A 23,814-nucleotide genomic window follows, 5' to 3' on the forward strand; every position below is an offset into this window, starting at 1 on the left:
AAAATGGAATTTGGTTTAATCATCTTTAAAGGTTTCTCAGTAAAAGACTTGAATTTGTTTGTACTCGTTTGTGTTTTCTTGCTGGAATAACATAGCCATGTGTTGCATGTTTACATTATCTGAACAGAATTTATTTATTTTTTTTTTTTGAGAAAAATAAATTCTCATTAAATCAATCCTTTCCACATTTGTAAAATAGTGATGCATATGCAATATATTTAAGACATTTATTGACAAAAATAAGTTTTACAGCTTTAATAATTCTGGTAAAACAAAAAAAAAAAAAGACAAATGATTATTGCTTGTATTTTATGCAGCTGGATTGTAAGGCAGGACACAGCGGCATGCTGTTACTTTTTATGTAACAGCATTTATGTAGGTTTAAAAAAATCAAAGTATTTTCAAGTTCCTACTTAATATATGCTTAATGGGTAATAATACATTCTTAGAAAATTTACTCTCCGTGTTGACCTCCCTCATCGAAAGGTCTGAAGCCAAATGTCGTCCTCTCTGGCCTCCAACAAAGTTCTTCTTATGAGGAAAAAGTTCAACAAAGCCGTTTAAATGACCTCCACGTGCCATCTCTGCTGTAGTTTATGTTTGTCAAGTGTGTTGAGAATCACTTGGTTTTTATCGTAGTGATGTCCACCTGAAATGCAAAACACGTCGTCAGTTAGTATCCAGATAATTAAACGTTTGTTTCCTTTTTAAATCATAAAGGCATATAAATTATCAATGTAATCCTATTTAAGAAGGAATTCATGCTGCAAATTATTTACCTGATCAGAATTAAATGACTAGGTCGGAGGCGAGATCAATGCTCACAGTTATATGCATATGATATTTTATAACACACAGTAATATTCAGTAAGTTAGCATATTAAAGAAAAGTTCATTCACAATTTCAGTGTTTAATCCACAAGGTGTCACTAATGAACAGCTTTTTTTTGAGGGGAAAGCTAAGTAATAGAGTGCCAATTGTTAAATTTTCGTTTCAGCATAATGCGCCCAAAAGAAAATTGTAAAAGCACAGACAACATTAAGGAACATTATTGCATTATTATGAAGAGTAATGGATACAGTAGTTAAATTTCAACCTGAAATGATTGGTCATTTGTCTAATAATGCTTCTTGAAAATGAACCAATTTAACTTTTTTTGCAATTTCTTATTCTTGCCCTGCTTTTACAAACACAAACTTTAATGTCTTCTTTAAATGGGATTTTAAATGACTGACCATTACAAAGTATAGCGCTAATGTGAAGTTGAAGGAAAAGGTAGAGCATGTGCTGAAGCTCCAGTCCTTGTGGTAGTTCTGGGTTCGACATGCAGCCATTTGTCTTCCTTCTTGCTCTCTCCTCACTGTTTCCTGCCAGTTTACTGTCCAATAAAGGCCACTAATGCTAAAAACATCTAAAAAATTGGATGCCATTAGCATTCTCCCCTGTAAGGCAGTGATCTCTAACTGCATTCCTCAAGGGCACACCCTGCTTCAGCATACCTAGCTCCACTTTTAGCTCATTAGCAAAACTGTAGAGGCTGACTATATGCTAGTGAGGCAGTGTAGCCATCCATTTTCACATTATGCCAAAAGTGTTTTTTTTGTTGTTTTTTTTTGTTTGCCAAAATCCCCTTTGGCAAAAGATGACTCTGGCCATTATTTTTGAAAGGTGACAATATGATGGACTGAGAAATGACCTGTTCCTGTTTGTTAAATAATCTTCCCTAACAAACCTCTGATGTATTTATAGTATAGTTGTGTGTCTCATTATAAGCAAAGCTTTATTAATCTTCCACTTCATAGTGATGAACCACTTTATATTTGTCTATCACATAAATTAGCATCAAAATACATACAAATGTTTAATTGAAATCTGTGAAAATGCAAAAAAAAAAAAAGAAAAAAAGTTCAAAGGGGTAAAAGTACTTTATCAAAGCTCTTAACTGGAGATTATTTCTTATTTTATAAGAATAAATAAAATAATTTCATAAGAAATAATCTCCAGTGGTGACTTTTTACCTTTTTAGATGTGTAAGATAAATAACTTGGACTGCCTATCTTTTAAGATTCAAGAGCCACATGTCAGGCTTGGAGGCTCACCTTTGACTTCCAGGACCAGATCACCCTTGGGGATGTAGCGGATGAAGCCTTCAGGGGTGATGCTCCAGAGGTGGGGTTGGTTGTTGAGCTCCGGCGGCGTGAGACCGACTCGGCTTCCAGCAATCGTGACACTGCCACTTGGACTCAGGCAGCACTCCTCCAAGAGCTGGATGCAGGTAATTAGACAGAAACAGAAGCAAGCATCTCTTATTAGTACAGAAGAGCAATATTTTGGTGCACCAGTTATCTGGAAAGTTATCAAAATCTCACAATCTGTCTTCAATCAGCTTTGACCAGTGAGCAGCCGGTCAGATATAAAGGAATTTATTTTGTTTTTCTGTTATGTAAGACATCAAACTTGAACACTTCCACGTTATCAGGTCGCCAGCAAACAGCATGCTCTTTTGTTTTAGTTCAGAAAAACCCAATAAAGGTTAGGAACATGTGAGTCGATGCATAAAAGGAAACAATTCTTCAGTTTCTGTTGGGCTCAAAGCTGCTGAGTCAATGGAATATGAACAACTCTTTACACAGCCATTTCTTTGTCACATTTAATTAAATTTAATTAAAATCACAATCATCGAGCCAGACCTCAAAGAACATGTGATACGTACGCCTGATGCGCACATCTCTCTTAATTATGTCTTGAAAACGATTGAATGTCCAAATTAATTTCCATTCACTCCAGGATTAAACTCAATAATGGTCCTTCCGGTCCAAAGAATTTGCCTAATCTCGGTTTTTGTTTTAAATTGGACTATTACGTTAGTTTCATTTTTCAAAGTTGCTGAAGATTGTCCCAGCCTCAGGGTTCCTGCACATTTACCTGATGAAAGCTACACACCGTCTTGGACCCAAACGTCCAGGGCAATTTTTTTTTTGGTCATATCCTTTTGTGCTCAAGCTTTAAATCTTGATGGATGGATAGACAAGTCCATAAGAAAACATAAGAACTTACACCAACATGCTGACTGCAGATTGAATTTTTATGCTCTATTTTCTTTTTCCATGCTTATTCAGATCTGGGAGGTAGTGCAATCAAATACATTTTTTTGGACTGCGTAGAAGCCCTTTGGGAACAATGCATGCCTTTGACATTACCAATATGACAACGACCAGCTTGTACCTTGCAGTGTAAATATCCGCCCTGGTAGGACCATATCTGCTCCATGCCGGCCGTCTCTTCAGTTTCTTGTATCCGCAGAAGTTTGACGTCATCCAAATCACCAGTCACTGACATTATTAGACCCGTCTGCCGGTTTCTTAAACGGAAGTACACTTGCTTCTGCACACACAAGGAAAGACATTTAAGCTGTGAAGATCAGAGGTTAAATGACATCTGCTATTGGATTAAAAGTGGGTATTTTTTTTTCTTTCTTTCTGAGTTAGGTTTTAAAAGGGGCAACAAATCAAAGTAAAGATCCATCAGTCGGGTTTTTCCCAGCGAATTTCTTTTGAGGTCCTTTTTAACAAGGAGCAAAACAACAAAAAGCAGAATAAATGTGCTGCTGGTCCTTTAAAAGAAGTTTTGAATTCAACAGTAAATGTAGCAATTGACAAGTTCACCCTCGTTTCTGTTTCAAAGCATCAGATTCAACTATAACCCTGATCTGATTTTTATTAAACGAACAGTACCTCAAAGTACACGCTGCTGGTGAATGTGTTTATAAAACAAGAATGCCAGGAACCTTTAGCTTTGATACATTTACTTAAAAAAAAAGAAGATTTTTCAGTATCTGTTCAGCAGTTTTGGTGATTCCTATCTCTCTGGTGAATCTCCAAATAAAATGGATGCCAAGAACAGATGTGTCTGTTACATATGTATGCTTTAGAAGTTGACATTAAGTACAACCTTTGAACTACGGTAGGTATGACACAGGGAGGAGCAAACCTGTAGAAGAGGGCGAAGAGATCCAATTTTCTGCCAGCTGCTGAACTTCCGCCAGTCGGGAACCTCGCCAGGTTTCAGTAAAATCTGGCCACCCCTGTAGTTGATTCCCTCATATAATATCCACCTGATGCAAGAAAAAGAAAAAAAGACAAATCTTACATCTTGCATGATTACAGCAAACCCATATAAGTAAATATCACTTCAAGATGAAAAAGGCAGAATTTTTCTTCTTGTGTCTCCATATACATGCCTTTGAATAACTGCTTATTCTCAAGACTGCAACACATAAAAGAGAAAAAGACAAACTGCACTTATGCATCCAAAAATATGTTTTTAATCTTTATCAGATTTATATATTATACATATATAAAAATAATCAATTTTGTTGGTTATGATTCATGTCATGGATTGAAGCCAATAATTAAATAAAAAAAAAAAAATTGATCTGTTAATGACTGACAAAATGAGAGAACGCCAACCTCTCTAAGATAATCTTTTAAAAGGTTCTGAGGTAATCCTGATTTTTGCTCTGCAGTGGGAATAAGCCACTCCACTGCAAGCTCTTTATTTCCTCAACTGGACTCACACCTGCAGTCTGAATGTGACACATCGGCGGCAGGTTTCCATCATTGATCTGCATGTCAGCGGTGCGACTGTGAGATGTGCTGAGGCAGCACTCTGGATTTGAAATCTGATGAACATCTCCATCTCCATTTCACACCCAGTCATTTACACAAATAGCTCCTGTTCCCTCTGTCGCGATAAGAGTCTTTGAGATTCTCTCTTAAGCATGTTTAAAAACAGCCTCTGTTTTTAAAGGAGAACAAAGCCAGGCGTTTCTTTTTTTTTTTCTTTCTATTTTGAGGTTGTCAACCTTTCAGCTTGTTTCTTTCATCACCGAAAATCAATTAGATTTATTTTTGGGCTCTTTTTGGTTTGTCTGCTGAAGTTCATCCATTTTTTTTAACAGACTCGAAGGCAGAGGTTTGTCACACAGCTAATTACTATGGAAGCAAGAAGCTTCAAAACCACCATAAATGATACATTTAGAAACAGCACTTCTAAGAACCGGCAGAGCAAAGACTGATTTTATTTTTTTCTTTTCAGTGAACATAAAAAAAAAAAAACAGCTCTCTGTTTCATGCCTTCCATTGCAGAATAAATTACTTTGACAGAACAGTGTTTCTGATCTGCAGCAGAAACACAACCCATGCATGAGCCTGTCAGTCACTGCCTGCTGACAGCTGGCTACCTGCCTTACATTCTGCAGAGTCATGTCATGCCCACTCAGCCAGAGCTTTGTTCTCCAGCATCCTTTTATCTTTTCAAATGAAAAATGAAAAAGTTTAATGGAGGAATCCAAAATGCTAGAAATTTGGGAGCTTAAATGTCTCTATTCAACAACGTTAAAAACAAATAGATCAGACTTTATGTTTATGGGGGGAAAAAAAGAGGCTACTTTTTATTTAAAGAATTTTGACTTTGTTAGCAGAGCTTAGAATAGAAACATGCACAAAATGGACCAGGTCAGACCATGTCTGTGGCTAACTTGTCGAAACATTGCCAATAAGACAATTAAACAGGAACCGGAATGCAGTTGGTTTTTTGTAAGTAAATGTGTTACAATTAAAAACAGTTACAACCAAAAACAAGAATTAACATGATGTTCACTGCAACATCTTTTATTTTCTTAGAAAAAGATGCACTCGCACACACCTTTTCAGATCTTCGGACAACTTCTCCATCCCACTGAGGTCAGAACTTTGTGATGGCCACGCCAAAACATTAACTTTGTTGTCCAGTTATTGTTTGTTTTGGAAGATCCTTTTGAGCCCATGTCGGTACAGGACAGTTTGACTGTGGATAACGACACTATTTACCAGCTTCAGCCAGAATCTAGACAAGGTCTTTGGCTTTTGTTCTGAGGTAAAGATGCACATTTCGGACCAAAATACGTTCATCTCCTGGACAGAGAACCCTTCTCCTTTCTGAGCAGCACATTGGTTGTGCATTCCCACCGTGTCTATACTTGCATATAACTGTTTGAACAGATGAACGAGACACCTTTAAACATCTGTAAATTGTTCTCAGGGAATGAACCAGATTCGTACAGTTGCACCGTTTCCTTCCTGATATCTTGGCTCTGACTTCCTTTGACTTTCCCATCGTGTCAAACAAGAAAGCAGTGTGTTCCAGGTGTGGCATGAAAAATACGTCTACAGGTGTGCCTCCAATTAACTCAGATGTTTGTGTTTGGGGCGTCCTTCCACAAACATCTATAAAAAAGGTTTGACTCAAGTCATACGGTTTAGACAATTATCCCTGCTGCTGACCAAATGTACTTTTGAACTTTTGAAATAAAGAAAAGACACAAAAAAATCTCAAAAAGAAAAAAAAAAAAAGTCCCTGCTTTGTTCTCTGGCATTTAGGAAATAGAAATAATTTAGGTAATTCTACCTGACCTAAAACAAGAGAGGTTTGAACAGATTTAACTTCAGACAGTGTGTGTGTCATTTTATTTGGTGTATGCAAATATCTGATTTCAATTGCATATGCATATAATTTGGATTGCACCAGTCCGGCATGGGTTACAATGTACTCACATGCCTCCCTTCACCAGCACGGACTGGACTCGGCTGCATCCTCCCGCCAGCGGAAGGTTGACTGATCCTTCTGTGAGCAGCACCCTCTTCCCCCGCAAACCGCACCGCTCGAACAGAGTGATGGATGGCAGAGAAAACTCCTGCCAAGAAAGTCAAAAGAAGGAGCATTAACAAACTCGGAAAACTGCAGGTCACGCAGTTCGAAATAAGAGTCATTTCAGAAGTTGCCCTGGAAACCGACCGCACTCAGACCTCTGTGCTTCTTGGCAAATAAGCTGTCTGGAAACTTGTAAAGAAGGCCTGTTTTATAAATTGATGTAAGTGTCTTATTTGTGACTGGACAGCACCTTTTATGAGTACAAGGACAAAGAACTGAACTGTCCAATTCTTTGTACAAAATCAACATTAAATGGTTTGAACTCAAAATACTTTACAATTTAAATTTAGTTTATGGATTCTTACAAGTTCATAAATATATAAATCACTCTCTTGGGGTTACGTAACAACATTTGCCTTGTTTAGAAACCACAAGGCAGCTTGATGGATTCCATTGTGGGTGGCCAGAACTGTGGACAAGAGTGGTAATGGTATAAATAATTACACCGCATATGTATAATAAATTCCAAAGCATCAAATACATAATAACAAAACAATGGAAATCATCATATCCATCATATTTCCTCAATAAAGGAAGTGTAAAATGGTGAAACAACAGAAACACTAACACTTTGTCCACTGATAAAAACAACTAGTAGTAATCAACAGGCTAAAATCCATTTTTAGAGCTGCACTTCATTATCTAACATCTCTCTTCAAACTACTACATCTTATTTGCCAAAACTGCCTTCCATGTAAAATGTGTAGATAGTCAAAATACAGATATATTAAGAATTTTAACAAGGCAGCCAGTGATTTCTAACTGACTGAATTTCAGTTCTTAGTGTTCGACTCTGTAATAGAACAAGCAGCAAAACTAATTTCCACTTTTCTGATTCTAACAATAACCTGAGCAGTTTCCAGGGAGCAGAGCACCCCAAAAATGAATGGCAACACAATCGGTGAAAGCCTTTACCTCACACACACTGATTTATGAAACACAGCACACAAAGAAGATGTAAAGCGCTGCACCTTTAAAGGGACAAGCAAGCCAAAACACAGAGGTGGGTGGAATGGCATTAAAAAAAATCGACAAAATACAGACTCACAAAGCCAACAGTCTGCAGCGACAGGATGGATGAGCTCCCGCCGACACAGCCCATCGCTCTCAGATCTGGGTAACTTCCTTCCTCTAACACATACATCTTCCCTGTGAAGTTCTGCCCTTCAAACGCCAGCCAGCTGAGGGTAATTTGCATGAACATGGACATGGAATGCAAAGGAAAAAACGAAGATTACAATGGAAAAAAAACAAAAAAACAAGTCATTTTCTTTAACATGTTTTTGCATTTGTGCTAATTTTTATTTGATAAGCAGTACAATAAACAAATGCCAAAAAAGCAAAGTGAAATATCTGTAGGCAATGCCGTGTATTTTAATCAGCTCGTATATGAAAACAACTGAAAAGCAGAGCTGTTAGCAGACTCAGAGATTATTCTTTTCAGCCACAGCGCCTCCACGTTTAAGCTCCGCTTTTCGAAGGTTGTTGCAAAGTGTCCGTAAGCACTATTGATTCAGCCTGTCATAACTCAAAAACAGTTACAGTGAAAAGTTTTCCCCTCCGTGTGTGGGATTGCTCACCTCCCTGCCAGGACTTTGCAGGAAGCCACTGAGAAACCATCCTGCAGGCACTGTGCACTGTCCTCCAGGACAAGGACAGAGCCCTGGAAACCGGGATCAGAGAAAAGCTGCACCTGGTGGGACACAGAGAAGAGCAAAACAATAACAGAATGAGTCACGTCCCTTCACACAAAGTCACATCAGATGGACAAGAGTACAACTTTTCGCAGTAATATTGTTGTGGGCAGGGCCTACCTTAAGCATGGCAGTGTTCTCAAAATCATTCTGCAATGAAAGGAAAGAGAAATGAAACCAATTTAAAATGAAAACACATCTAAGGAAAGAGAATTGAAAATAAAAAAAATACCGTCTATGCTTTATAATTGCCGACAAAAATCCTCAAACATTTTTTTCCCCCGATTGTTATGTACAAAGTCGATATGAAACGAATGGGCGACATAAAAATCTACTTTTTGTACAGTTGCTTAAATGGACCCAATGTCCTTGGAGGTTGAGGTGGAATTATAACCATCAGCCTCACATGGACACAAAGTGTAGCATTTTTATTAAGATTCCTCAAACCTGTTCATGAATAATTCATGTTATTGTTCTTGGAACAGTTTTTAAAGCAGTTTCTGGTCAGAGTCTGCTGAGACTCTCCTACATATATTGATTAGATTCACCCTTTAAGGCGGAGGGATGTTCTACTTCATGCAAATATCTGTTTGTGAAATTGATTAAAGTTAGTAATAACCTACGTCTCAGTTTTAGTTACTCAGCTTACCTGAAAAAAAAAATCATTGGAAGGAGTCAGGAGTTGATAACTTCAAGGTCTATAAATGCTTTGAACTCAGCAGAATGCAGCCACTTAGTATGTTTTTCTTTATGATGTGTTGAAATGAAAGCAGCAATAAACCCATTAAACTTAAAGGGTTTCTAGTATAATTTTTTTTTATGTGTTTTGATTGCGATCGAATGAACCCGTTTGTGGGTTTATAGGCTTCTAATGCATCATATTTCTCCCTTCGTAGTGACAAAACTGTTTCTTTGGAATGCCTGTTTCATTTACATTTTCGGGGATTTCACTTGTTTTTAGATAAAGTGATTAGAGAAGAACACTTTAATCAGTAAATTAATCTTTTTTTTTTGTTTGTTTTCACTCAATTTTTGACGCTACACTACACCCCGCTGCTTAAACAGTGACTGTTTATCCTCTTGTTTGTAACCAAAACAGCTTCTGCATGAGTCACCTTTCTGATCATTCTGATGATGTTCCCTTTCCACAGGCCACATTTTCGTTCTTGATTTGACAGTGACTCATGCTTCTGAAGATATTTTCTATGTGTAGAATTGCCTGAGAACTCCCGAGATGTATCTGCTCCGTCTTATTATTAGATTGTGCTACAAAGATGAGTGTTGTGACTGGTCACATGCAGCGGGTCAGAGCTGGGGAAGTGAAATCTTGTCAGACACGCTCCTCTAACCGTCCAGCCCAAACAAAAACATTGGCTGTTTTAGCGACAGAATGCTAAAATACGACGCACTCGCTGGGCCGTCTGAGTAACAACCAGGCAACTTTTCCGCCAAAAGCGAAAACAGTGAGATTTCATGGTTTCCCTGTGAGTCACCCGCTCTTACCAGCACGACAGGCATAGTCGAGCCAACTTTGTGCTGCAGCGCGCCCCAGTCTTCTGGGCTCCCATACAGGCCTTTCTCCAGGATGTAGGACTCGCCGCAAAAGTCCGGCTCTTCAAACACAACCCAGCTACAGGTGGGTAAAAAAAAGAAGAAAAAAAAACAAACAACAAAGCAGATGAGGAGGAGAGTGATCTCTCTGACAGACATGACAATTTTCAATTTCATTCTGTTTTAATTAACAGTGACAGGTTAGTGTTTGATGTGACCACAATTCCTGAGAAAGATCACCGCAAGATTCCAAGTCGTGCGTAACTCTCGTACGCTGCAGCAATATTTGGACAGAATCCAAACTAATAGCGCAGCTAATGCTACGTGGTAGCATGTCAGCATTTTATTGTGAATCACCATAAGTCCAGGCGTTTTGGATCTGGTTCCTTGAATTAAAAAAAAAATATATAAAAAAATAGAGCAAGGGAGTGTATTTGCCTTTATAGACGAACAGCATGAGAGGCAAGTCAAATTCAAACGCGTCAGAACCAATCACAGGCTCGCAGGCACGGCGGGAGAACATGGGCGAGGCGGTGCAGCCTAATGGCAGACTAGCAGCGCAAGCAAGAATTTCAGCACTGTGAGCTCTTCCTTCTTCCTTGTAAAGAAAGACGCAATGTTCCGCTCCGCAGTAATAACAGTCTTGTTAGTTTCTCCCTTGGGAAGCAAGTTGGCATTGCGTGTTCTGCTCTTCATTATCCCTATTTGCTCTCAGTTTGTTTTATTTCTACACTAAAACAAAAAAAAGAAAAAAAAAAAAGAAAAGAGCACAGACCACAACCAAATACCACGGCTGCATGTTTCTTGCTTACATATAAATAGAGATCATGAGTAGATGTGTTTGTTTTTTTTTTGTTTTTTTTATTCAGAGAGCCATCATCTCCTCCACACATAGTGTGAAACTGAATTTCACAATTATCCCACAGCACAGCAGGGTGTGAGGCAGCGTGCTCCAACGTAAACATACCTAGACAAGGAAGTGCAGGCTTGGAGAACTAAAAAACATTAGTGAATTTGTTCCTCTGTCTTGACCTGTCTGCCTGGGTGTGGCAGTTTTTGCCGCTACACCTGAACCACGAAGAATGGCAGTAAATCAACAAGGCTTTGCAGGAACTCTCAGCTAATTATGAACTTGAAGGGAAGAAAAACATTTTTGAAAAGCGCCCACGTTACTAGAATTTAGCAGGAATGTTAAGTACTCAAGATATTGTTTCCAGCAAAGCGCCTTTTAGTTTCATTTGCTGCTCGGATAAAAAGCAAAAAAGACTTCTAGGATGAATATATTAAAAAGTGTCACTTACACGCCACTTTTGACTTCGATAGACTGCGTCTTCATGCCGTAGCCCGTGTCGTCCATGTTAACAACAGGCACGGTGAGGTCAATGTTCAAGCCAAGGTGGCCAAGGTTTTTGTCAGTGAACAGCTTCAGGTGAGGAGATAGAAAATCCTGCCACAAAAAAAAAAAAAAAAATAAAATCCACCAGACTCACAAATGAACAAAGATAAGAAGAAAATGCTGGATGTGTCACAGCACGCCAAAATCTGCATTATTCACAAATCACAACACAAAAACTAGCTAAGAAGCCCATTAGTAAAATGTTTTCATTACGCTGTTAAACACTAATTTAATGTTGGTCATCCAAGTTAATCACAAAAAACTATTCATACCATCTGAAACACTGGACATGTAAAAACATGTCATTCTAGTATGAGATTCCCACATTATCTGATTGCTTTATTTGAAACTAAAAACAATGTTTTGTACTGGTGCTAAAATATTTTACCACATTTTTTGTAGGTAGAACAATGCCACCTATAATATGTATGTATTTTAATTGAAAAACATAACTTAGGAAACAGCTCAAATTTATAAGTCACTTAACTTGGGGAATTTCAAGACGCTGATCATTTCTCTGACTTTTCATTAAAAACTGCAGTAACAATATTTAACCTCCATAAGCATGATGCCTTGTGGAATCAGGATTTCTACTGTGAGGTTGATACCTTAAGAATTTGCATATAAAACTTTAGAACTTGGTTGCGCATCACAAATCTGACTGGTCAGTTTTTAGACAAATTCCACTTATTTCAATGTATTACATGTTTCCATCTGCTTTGGTCAGACATGGGCCAGAGGAACGTATTTAGTGCAGGACTCACAGATATTATTGGTCGTAGCGACAGAAGCTCAGAGCCTCCCCATTCGCTGCAGTCCAGGTACTCCCCTTCCTCCAGGATGTGCTGCTGACCCTCGAACCCGGGCAGGGTGTAGCCCACCCAGCTGGAAGAGGAAAACATCTGTACTTCAGCTCCATTTATAGATTCTGCTGCTTAAACAGTTTGAGAGTTGAATGCACTCGGCTTAGGACTGAGACAATGACACCTTAATTTCAACTTGCACAAGGTTAGGATGAAAAAGCGTGAGAAGATGACTCACAATCCTCCAATGATTTTTAAAGATCCCACAGATTTAAGTGCCCTTGTTTCGAGGTTTGTTCCCTCTGCAGCGAGGCCTCCTTCTGTCTCGTAAAAGCTCAAAACGTCGCTGTCGATTTCTAAGCAGGAGCCCTCAAAGCCGGCCTTCTCGTACACCAAAGCCTGCAAAAAGGCACAGGCAGACTGCATTCAAGACCACTCAGTTCAAAATAGCTGTTAAAGTGTAATACAGGTCCTTCTCAAAAAAATAGCATATTGTGATAAAGTTCATTATTTTCCATAATGTAATGATAAAAATTAAACTGTCATATATTTTAGATTCATTGCACACCAACTGAAATATTTCAGGTCTTTTATCGTTTTAATACTGATGATTTTGGCAAACAGCTCATGAAAACCCAAAATTCCTGTCTCAAAAAATTAGCATATCATGAAAAGGTTCTCTAACTTCATCATCTGAATCAACAAAGTAACTCTAAACACCTGCAAAAGATTCATTACTCAAAACTGCAATCATGGGTAAAACTGCTGACCTGACTGCTGTCCAGAAGCCCATCATTGACGCCCTCAAGCAAGAGGGTAAGACACAGTAAGACATTTCTGAACGAATAGGCTGTTCCCAGAGTGCTGTACCAAGGCACCTCAGTGGGAAGTCTGTGGGAAGGAAAAAGTGTGGCAGAAAACGCCGCACAACGAGAAGAGGTGACCGGACCCTGAGGAAGATTGTGGAGAAGGGCCGATTCCAGACCTTGGGGGAAGCAGTGGACTGAGTCTGGAGTAGAAACATCCATAGCCACTGTGCACAGGCGTGTGTAGGAAAGGGGCCACAGGTCCCTCATTCCCCAGGTCAAGCCACTTTTGAACCAGAAACAGCGGCAGAAGCGCCTGACCTGGGTTACATAGAAGCAGCACTGGACTGTTGCTCAGTGGTCCAAAGTACTTTTTCGGATGAAAGCAAATTTTGCATGTCATTCGGAAATCAAGGTACCAGAGTCTGGAGGAAGACTGGGGAGAAGGAAATGCCAAAATGCCAGAAGTCCAGTGTCAAGTACCCACAGTCAGTGATGGTCTGGGAGCCATGTCAGCTGCTGGTGTTGGTCCACTGGGTTTTATCAAGGGCAGGATCAATGCAGCAGCTATCAGGAGATTTTGGAGCACTTCATGCTTCCATCTGCTGAAAAGCTTTATGGAGATGAAGATTTCATTTTTCAGCACAACCTGACACCTGCTCACAGTGCCAAAACCACTGGTGAATGGTTTACTGACCATGGTACTACTGTGCTCAACTGGCCTGCCATCTCTCCTGACCTGAACCCCATAGAGAACCTGTGGGATATTGTGAAGAGAAAGTTGAGATGCAAGACCCAACAGTCAGGATGAGCTTAAAGCTGCTATCGGAGCATCCTGGGCTCCATAACACCTCAGCAGTGCCACAGGCTGATTGCCTCCATGCCGCATTGAAGGCTGCAAAAGGATTCCTGACCAAGTATTGAATGCATAACTGAACATAATTATTTGAAGGTTAACTCTTTTGGTATGAAAACACTTTTCTTTTATTGGTCGGATGAAATATGCAAATTTTTTGAGATAGGAACTTTGGGTTTTCATGAGCTGTTTGCCAAAATCATCAGTATTAAAACAATAAAAGACCTGAAATATTTCAGTTGGTGTGCAAAGAATCTAAAATATATGACAGTTTAATTTTTATCATTACATTATGGAAAATAATGAACTTTATCACAATATGCTATATTTTTTAGAAGGACCTGAATATTTTTAATGCACTGTCACTCTCTTTCTATTTCCCCACAAAAGCACAAAATCTAACATCAATTTGTGAGAGCATTCAATGAGCATCATGTTTAATTTTTTTTACACTTTCTGCAGTTGCTGAACAACAGCACAAAAGGATGGATTTGAAAAGAGGCTTTAATTCTCACATCTCGCATAAGTAAAATATCTGCTTTTTTTAATCGCAGCATTGGAAGTTCCGTCACATCGTGACTATTTTTGGCTCAGCGCAAGAACTGCACAAAGTCTCGATCTGAAAACACTGAAAAAAGCTCAGCAGCAGAAGGCTTCTTCAAGAAGATGCTTCTAATCTGAATTTTTAACTGGCAAAGGTGACCGTGCAAAAGCGAAGCAAAGTGTGCTTACCTTAACTTCGTTCGGATTCTCCACTTTGAATCCACCCTGGAAAAATGGATTAATATGCATTTATTCATATGGTTTTATAAGTCCAATAATTAAAACCAACATATTCTGCCATTTTAGAAATAAATGTACAGGTGTCAAACAATTACAAGTTAAAAAAAAAATAAATAAAAAATGAAAGAATGTGAACTGATTGCTGTCACGGCAAAAGCCTTTGTACAAAGTGACATGCCTGAGCTGATTCACGTGGAAAAACAAAACGCAAGAGGAAGGAATAACAACAATCTAAAGAGCGCATTTCAAGCTGCTAATTAGCCTTGCAAAGACGATTCTCCCCTGCATTTCTCTAACATGGTGTCACTGACATTGTAGCACAGCAGCATTTTCTAGTAAGCCCCAAACGAAACAGATAGTTACAAGATGATGCGAGAGACAGCAGTTTTGTCATGGACTTGCATAAAATGAAAAGACAAGTTATGACTGTGTGTCCAACTGTCTTGGGTAATGACTTCCATTTACTGAATGCAACTTGAGGAGAGATTAGCACAACCCATTCAGAACCTTTTGAATTTAAACTGCCCAATTTAATGCATTTTAACATAGCTTTATGTGACGGATCAACACGAAGTACTGCAAAACTGGATGCTCAAAACGTACATGGTTTACAAAGTTTGGTACAAATAAAAATCTAGAAAGCCACATGTAAATGTGCGCTCTGCTCATTTTAGTCTGACACCCCTATGAAAAACCCGGCAGATAACAATTTAAGACGTCACCTAAACAGAAAAACTAACACTCTGAATGTAGCTGCTCAACTACAAAGTATGGCGGTGCCAGTGTTATGCTGTTAGCAGGTACAGGGAATCAGTCTAGATCATCCCTTCTAAATACATACAATGAAATTGAAAATTCAGACAGTGCTGGTCAAAAAGGGAAGCGCAGAGGGAAATATTTTTGAAAATTGCCCTGCAGAAACTGAATCAGAGGTCAGTGAACCAAGAATGGTACTTTATGATGTGTTCGATTTTTCTCTGAAGCCAAATATTCAGAGACATGATTAAGTTGGCTTAGTCTCAAGGCCACTTTAAACACGTTTCAGCTAGAGAACCAGCAGATGATGCTAATTCCTGTTAGCAATACAAGCTGCTGGCAATGAAATTAAAGTATTTAAACATAAAAGGATTTTTTATTTATTTTTTTAACAAATGGAGGTCATTGTGTCTTAAATCTTACAAGTTTAATAACTCCAGAACTGCCAGAAGTGCAAACAAATGGTTTGTGAGAAATCTCCATCTGTCCATGCTTGCATTCTGATTTCAGGGAGCTTTACTGTTTATTTTTCCAGTTTGAACCTTGAAACATATTTCCTTAAGCATGAAGTGCAAAGAAATTTGAATGTTATTTTTTTTTTATTACTTTATTTGGACAAAAAAAATGTCAATCTGCTGCTGTACTGCTTTTAAATTTCTTGAGAGTTTACTTGTTAGCAAAAGACTGAGAATCCCTTATGTTGGACAACAAACATTAAAGTTTTCAGCAAAACCAAACATATAACTAACTCTCGTAGCCATAAAGCCCCTTTCCCAGAATGGCAACTAGTAGTGAATGAACTGTTATATGCATAAGAGGACACACACACATACATACCATTTTAAGTGGTCTAAGAGATCCCACAAATGGTGACGAATAGCCCCAAGCCTCAGGAACAGGATACACTCCTTTTTCCAGCACGGCTATCATGCCTTCGAATCCCGGATCAGTGAACACCAGCCACCTGATGGAAGATGCACAAAAGACCAAACATTACCATCTTATTTATTATTATGTCTAAATGTCCCTCTATGTTATACTTAGCTGCACCCAGTGTGGTTTCAGAATCACAGGAAGTCATGGCCTGATGTAGGTGGTTGCTTATAGCAAAAAGTGGAAGCACATGGTTCTCACACTTACAATAATATGCATCATTAGTATGAGTATTATAATTAGTATTATAAGCGTAAACCTTTCTCTGCTAATTTCACTGGGATTTGTTGTGATAGACTAAAAGAAAAATAACAAAAAATGTCTTTAAAAATGTTCTACAAATAATAAAAATGACCTTAATAAGACAATGTCTGTCGTTTGTCACAAGCTCAGTAGGGAACTCAGTGAAATGTGGCTACTGTACATGACCTTGAATGCACCGTCCCCACAGTCAAACATGATAATACCATTATGGTATGGGGATCTGCTTCTTTAGCACAAACAAGAACTGATGGGAGGATGAATGCAGCTGAATACAAAACAATCCTGGACATAAAGCTTTTCGAGGCTCCAAAAGACTTAAATCTGGGATGAAGGTTTACCTTCCAGCAAAATAAGAACCTCAAACACACAGCAAGATCTATGCTTCAATGATTCAGTGATGTTTTAGGTTGTAATGTGATCATGTGAAGAAGTTCACGGCTTACACAATTCAACTAAGAGAACAAAGCTGACGCTCTCTCACTGGAAAGACTTCAACACTTCCTGCTGCGTGCAGCACTTAAGAGTGGTGAAATCAGGCTTTTTAACAGGGTTTGTTTTTTATACCTCCGTCAGACGTGAGTGAAACAAACTTGAATGAAAAACAAAAGATGCTTGTTTTGGAGCGAACGCCAGAGGAATGGCACGCCGCAGTTCTAAGCGCTTTTCTTCACATTTCACTTTTAGCGTGGGCAGCCTTTGTTGCCCCCTTTTCTCTGGCATTTCGAGCACAATACCGATGCCTCATACCGATCACCATGTGTGAGCCTCTGGCAGGAAAAAACAAACCCATCCCCTTCAGCCACCGCTGAGGAAGTAATACCAGGAGGCGATGCCAGCCTCGTTCTGCTAAGTAAAGGAATAGCTTCACTCCGTTTGGCTGGAACAAAACCACATCTGCTACACACTCGTCTCCACTCGAAGCAGGGGAAAAGTTATGCAGGATGAGCAGCTGAAGGAGATCTTTGAGGATTATCTAAGTAGATGCTATCCGACACCTATCGCTTTTTTTTTAATCTGCGACGGTAGTCAGATTAAATTCTTCCTCGAAAAGGCAAAGCCGCGAAAAAGCAGCCTATGAAGCACGAGTTTAATAGCACGCATTGCCTACTGGGGCAGGGCACAAAATGCCTAAATGCCAACACCTCTTCTGTGGAAAAAAAAATAAAAAATCCACATTTTGCCAAGTTGACACCTTTGTCTGGTTCTCACTCTTCGTCTAGTCTTCAACTATTCCCTTTTTTTCTGACATGCAGCAGCAGGACAGACATTCCCCAGGCTTTCTAAAGAGTTCGAATGAGAACAAACAAAACATAAACGAAGAAGGTAATGATTATAAGCATTCAACAAGGAAAAGATTTCTACTCGTCAGAGAACCTCTGATGAGAATGCCAGTCGATATAAAAAGCAACAAAAGTGATGGCAAATAGGAGTGACACATATGCATCTAACTACATTTTCTTTTGTCCTTTGGAGCCTCGGGGTATTTTCTCGGTAGTTTAACTCAGCACTAATTGCTCATACAAACAGGCAGCTTTTTACCTAAGTGTTGTTCACAGCGGATTCTCAACAGGTTTGCTGGGAAAGGGAGATAAGCCGAATATGAAAGTGACAGGTGTTTCACTAAAGCTCGAGACATTCTTTGAATTTCTACATTTTGACCATATTTGGAGAAAAAATACACAATCCATGTACCCTCTGTGGTTGCAGATTATACATCAGTTTTTCCAACTTCATTCATTCCCATGGCTTTCTATAACATGAATATTTTAATCTGAGCCATTAACTTCAGGTCAGGGATTAATCTCACACCCAGTTCCCCTGTGTTCCTGCTGCCAATTAGAAAACTAGAGGTTATAATTTCTTTTTTTTTTTTTTTGTGCTTATAGTCCAGGCTTAACAATAGAAACAGCATAACATAATTTCTTGGGCTTTAAAAATTCCTACTTAATGTATAAATAAATAAACACATGCACAAAATGATGTAAGTAGTACACAGTGCAAATAAAGGAAGATCGGAAAACACAAAGTAGGATAGATGTGTGGTCTTAAATCCGGAAATAGGAACTTGATGAAACTTGTTCAAATCTACAGTAAATGCAATAACTAAAACGCTTAAGACAAAACAAGACTGAGTGAAGATCAGTTGAGAAAAAGCCGGTAAAGGATGAGACCAAAAAAAAAAAAAACCCTTTGAAGCTCAAGTTAGAGAACTGCAGCAAACAAAGGGCATCTTAAGATTAACAAGTCTTTGTAACAATCACTGGATGATGTCCAGGTGTTTAGGAGACATGTCACCACAAAACCCATCTCTCTTAACACTACAAATGATAATTTGGAATTTGCTAAAAGCTGCCAGGGCTTTAACTGGAGTCGTTTGATTTGTCAGACAAGGCCATGTTTTTTTTAGCTGCAGACACTCTTTTGCTCATAAGTTTTGAGAAAATAAAGCAAACATTTTACCAAATCAAAATTTCTCTGCACGATCCAGTAAGCTGATTATCCCTCCAAAGACTTCAGAAATTCAACTTACAGGGAGCAGATGCAACTCGGCATTTAGATGCAACTGATTTGCATAGAGACATTGCAAGTTCTAAGAGAAAAATATCTAACCCAATGAAATCAGAATTCTGAACTGGATAATTGAATGTGCCTGCCTGACATCGAGGTCATATTCAATATGGCTGCCATTTATATAAAATGTAGCAAAAACATTTTATTTCCACTTGTGTTTTGAAACCAGTCGGAGTACTGTTGACTGGATGCAGCATTAGTCTCCAGATTATTGCTGTGGCTTTTCAAGTGCTCTGCTCATTTTCAGAAAAAGTAAGCGAGCACGTCACAAAGTTCCTAACTTTGAAAATCACCTTTAATTGTCAACTCAGATTACTTGAAAATTCTTCATACAAAAAAGAAACTCTCAAAGAAGATCTAATACAAAGTATTGAGATGTAACTGAAACCAGATGCTATAAAAATGGCAACACTCACACTCCAGAGTGGACTTGGATGGAAGCGGTGTTCAGCGGGATACCAAATGAGCCAGTTTCTATCACATCATCATGGTACGGTGTCACCCTGCCCTGGCCCTCTGGCTCGGTAAACAGATCAATGTGAGGGATGCTGTAATCCTACAGAGAGAGCAGAGGGGGAAAAAAAATCAAACATGTCAATCATCCGGAGCAGCCAATGCTAAATCTTCAATAAATCCTCCCAGTGAAAGCAAATCAGCGATTAACTCATTTACTTATTTGCTCTGAAATATGGCCTGAATGTCACACCAGCTATTAAAGGGAATATGAGGTGAAAATGAAGTAAAGTTAATGAGTGCACTCACCGTGACAGCAAGTCGAATTGAGCCTATGGCAGTGGGTGGGCCCTTCTGTGGTTCGGTTTGTGGCTCTGCCCACAAATTTTCTAAATCTATATTTGTTTCACCTTCTTCCAAGGCGATGGTGAGTCCCTGAAAGCCAGGCTTCTCGTAGAGGATCCAGCTGTAATATGAAAACAGTTTTGTTTCACACAATAAACACAGAAAACTCAACTTAAGGAATAATAAAGGTAGGATATGAAAGGCTTTAACTAGTTAAGAAACTAGAGAAATACTCTTAAAATTCACTGGACGCTCACGCTCGTATCTTTTGTGCAAATATAAAAAGTGGAAGCCTTATAGTGGCTAATTAGCTTAGCTTGGATAACTTTAATTGCATCTCTAAACCTCACAAGAAAATGCGTAGTAATTTCCCTGATTAATCCTTTTACAAGATGAAGTGTAAAATCAACAAATGACAGAGAATGAAGATAGCCTTCCCTTCTGTAAATAGTTTAATAAGATTGCTTGAATTCTTCGTATTTGTGTAAGACGAGAGAACGTTGAATCAGTTTGGCTCAGTGTGCCTGCAGAAAGTCACATCTGATTCTTTTTAATATGCAATCTTTCTGTTTTCTGCATTTATTTAACAGAAGCAAAAACAATTCATTTGCATCTACAAATATATCCATTTGTTGTTCAAGGATGCAGAAACTATCCAAATCGTAAAATGGATTCACAAATTGTTGTAAGAGCCTCTGTTTTTGCAGCACAGTATAGTATGTAAGCACAGTATGCTAATCATACCCCAGCTGAACATTTGCACAAGACTTTTTAATGTGCCTTTTTTTTTTTTACCTCCAAGATTGTGCTGCAACATTTAATAAAATTACCAGGAACACAACTCTGATGATAATTTCTGTTTTATGTCTTAAATAGATCACATTGTCTATAAGCTTCCAATTAAAACTCCAAGACCTCGTGTTTTCCCAGACTACAAATATAAGACACAGAAGCCAATTTCTCCTTGTCACTGTTCAACATGGGAAACACAAAAGGGCATGCATTGCAAGTAAGTCAGCGACACCAATAATTCTGCTAGGACTACTGCATTAATGTCAAAAATCTTGGCTTAATCCACTATTTAGGAGACTGAAACTGCCACAGGCAACAGAGATATACATACACGAAATAAGCAGTAAAATCCATGTGATAAGATCTTAAAAAAAAAAAAAAAAAGAGTGCAGTTACCGACGATGAAATCCAACTTCTGATATTTCACCCAATTAGTCCTCTGAGACGCCCTAACTTCACCCTCACAGAGTCACTTGACATTAATTAGAACTACGTCTCACGGCCCATTTTCAGCTGAAGCTATTTATTTTATAACACACTTACCATCCCCTCACGACCTTTACAGATATGAGAGGCGAGAGCTCCAGAGAAGAAGCATCGGCCACGTCTCTGTAAATCTCGTGCGCTTGGCCACTGAACTGAGCGTTTTCAAACAACACCAACTGCATTGGAGACACAGAGGGCAGAATAAAACATTCCATCACATTAAGAATGCTGGGAAAATAATGGGGAACAAAAAAAGCATCCCTCGTTAAACGCTTCATAGTAAAACAGGATTTATTGAAAGCGTATTAGCAGGCGGATACCGATGTTTACTCAGGCTAGAAAAGCCCATACAGGCATGCAAGTAGGGCATGCTGTTAATGTTTTGAGTTACTTTAAAGGAAGTTATTTACTTGTTTGCGCTGGTCCAACAGAATGCTAAAAATAGTCAAAAGCAAAGAGTTGAACCACAAAAATGCTCTCTCTCTTGGGAATAATTTTTTTTTCTTAATACTTGCTTCCAGAGATCTTATAAACAACTATAACAAAGCTCTATTTGAAGTCAGTAGATCCTTAGCACAACAGAAGCAGAAGGCAAGAGACTAAGTAAGTACGCTGAGCACCAGGGGAATAACTGGCTAAGCTGCAACAGCTATTGTGAAGTTATACACTAATGAAGATCCTACACTCATGCACTGTTAGCAGCATAACATTTCATAATGCTAATCATACCCAGCCGAACATTTGCACAAGACTTTTTAATGTGCCTTTTCTTTTCTTTTTTTTACCCCCAAGAACACTATATGAAGAACAGATGTTTCCCCCCAAAACAAAGCGCTGTCTATTGAGATTCCTATCTCCATCTTGTTTCTATCGTCTGTGGGCAAAGGTTTTGCCTACTGTACCTTTCCAGGGCGTTTGTGAAATCCCTTGACAGCTCTTTTCTGAAACACAAAAGCAAAAGCAAATAATTAGGATTGCGAGGAATACCATGAAGCATGGCAAACATCTGCAAAATGCAAAGCATGCTAATTAATGCAACCTTGTGCAGCTGCTCTCTGTCTGCAGATTGACCTTTACAGGTTACTTATAGTCTTTTGTGAGTACACAGCTCTGATTCCTTACTGAAACAGCACAATTCTTGGCAAATTTGCCAAAAAATAAAAAAAATAAATAAAAAAAATAACAGAGTAATGCATGCTATAAGTGCTACAGGAATGCTTTAGAAATGTGAAATTCCAACCAACAAGACCAGACTGAATAACTTTGTGGACCATAATTCTATAATAACCCACCGCTCAGATGTGCAAACAAATGCACAAACATGCCTAAGCGTTTGGCTGTGGAAAAATGTGCGATTCGACAATTACCCACGACAAGCCTCTGTCATCGTGAACATAACATTTTGCATGGATTCATGTGTAATTACAACAAAATTATATTGTTCTTTCTAGGAGAAAACCTAGAATCTAATCCAAAAACAAACTCCAGACAAGTATAGCTAAAGTTCTCATCTTTCTAATTGGCTGGGAATCTGAAATCTAATAACCCAAATTTTATAGATATGAAGCTGTACCTCAACAAACAGCAGGTTCTCTGATGCACCTAACTGAAAATTCAGATAAAGGATGGGGATAGATGCATTGGGGCAAAAATGGGGATAAACTTCTGCTAAGTTCACATTGCAAGCACTGATCTTTTCAGGATCAGTGCTTGTATACTTTATTAGTTGTCAAAGTTCACACAAATGAGTTTGGATATTTTATAGTCCTTAAAAAATAATTGGAATTGTCCTGCCATGACAGACCTGGAGATTGACCAATCTCTTATAACAATTGCTGAAATATGTTTAAAAATGCTTTGCTTTGCTTTGTTGATTTACCTATAGGTTTTTACTGTAGATTTACACTGGTAACTGTAAAGAAACTTCTGCTGTATGCGTAGTGAAAGCGGTTTCAGCCTTAAAGGATTACCAAAATCCTCATTAGTTGAAGAAAAGATCCTTTATTTATAAAAAAACAAATGGGATACAGGAGAAAGTGGTACAAGACACAGTAAAAGAATACAAGTAAAAGCTCTCCTACAAATAACACATACAATGTCTTTTTTTTCCCATAAAAGCCATAGGAGCAGCAGCTTTATGGAAATTGCAGTAAAAACAGTATCTAGCTCACTATGCCAACAACTGAAACCTGATACTTCTAACTGTAGAGAACGAATCTGTTGCACAACACAACACAGCACAGCATCCTGCAGCAGCATGCTTGTGATGTACTTACGGTATTTCTGATTGCCTCGTGTGGTTGGGACAAAGGCTCTTTGGAAAGATGATGAGGGTGTGCAGTTGGAGGAATCCCAGGAAAACTTGGAGCTGCAGAGTCAGGAAGCACCAGACCTGGTTTCGTGACTTCCTCTGCCTTTCCTCCAGAAAGCAGAGATGCCATTTTCCCTGTCAGCTAAGAGATAAAATGAAATGCGTTTGGTTGATTCTTTGTCTCACTGCTCATTCACATGTTCACAGATGACTTTATATTCACACGATACACTGAACTTTCTCGTTTCAGCTTATGCCGTTGC

At 38.7% G+C, this 23,814-nt stretch overlaps 1 protein-coding gene across 2 annotated transcripts in view; it reads right to left on the reverse strand.

Moving 5' to 3' along the window:
• Positions 1–210: 210 nt before the first annotated feature.
• The window catches only part of LOC103134263 (absent in melanoma 1 protein-like), a 29,664-nt gene continuing 6,060 nt past the window's right edge, over positions 211–23,814 (reverse strand). For both annotated transcript variants that reach the window (XM_016668987.1, XM_016668989.1), the window contains exons 6-24: positions 23,517–23,693; positions 22,143–22,181; positions 21,298–21,416; positions 19,927–20,083; positions 19,581–19,720; positions 16,234–16,360; positions 14,590–14,625; positions 12,434–12,594; positions 12,157–12,277; positions 11,298–11,443; positions 9,949–10,075; positions 8,566–8,595; positions 8,332–8,444; positions 7,800–7,932; positions 6,595–6,734; positions 3,992–4,115; positions 3,227–3,385; positions 2,101–2,266; positions 211–649 (exon numbers count right to left, since the gene is read on the reverse strand). In XM_016668987.1, the coding sequence (XP_016524473.1) occupies positions 561–649; positions 2,101–2,266; positions 3,227–3,385; positions 3,992–4,115; positions 6,595–6,734; positions 7,800–7,932; positions 8,332–8,444; positions 8,566–8,595; positions 9,949–10,075; positions 11,298–11,443; positions 12,157–12,277; positions 12,434–12,594; positions 14,590–14,625; positions 16,234–16,360; positions 19,581–19,720; positions 19,927–20,083; positions 21,298–21,416; positions 22,143–22,181; positions 23,517–23,693 (2,304 nt within the window). In that variant the 3' untranslated portion in view covers positions 211–560. The remainder of the gene's footprint in view (positions 650–2,100; positions 2,267–3,226; positions 3,386–3,991; positions 4,116–6,594; positions 6,735–7,799; positions 7,933–8,331; positions 8,445–8,565; positions 8,596–9,948; positions 10,076–11,297; positions 11,444–12,156; positions 12,278–12,433; positions 12,595–14,589; positions 14,626–16,233; positions 16,361–19,580; positions 19,721–19,926; positions 20,084–21,297; positions 21,417–22,142; positions 22,182–23,516; positions 23,694–23,814) is intronic.

Source organism: Poecilia formosa, unplaced genomic scaffold, assembly GCF_000485575.1.
Source record: "Poecilia formosa unplaced genomic scaffold, Poecilia_formosa-5.1.2 Scaffold1, whole genome shotgun sequence".
Lineage (NCBI taxonomy): Eukaryota > Metazoa > Chordata > Actinopteri > Cyprinodontiformes > Poeciliidae > Poecilia > Poecilia formosa.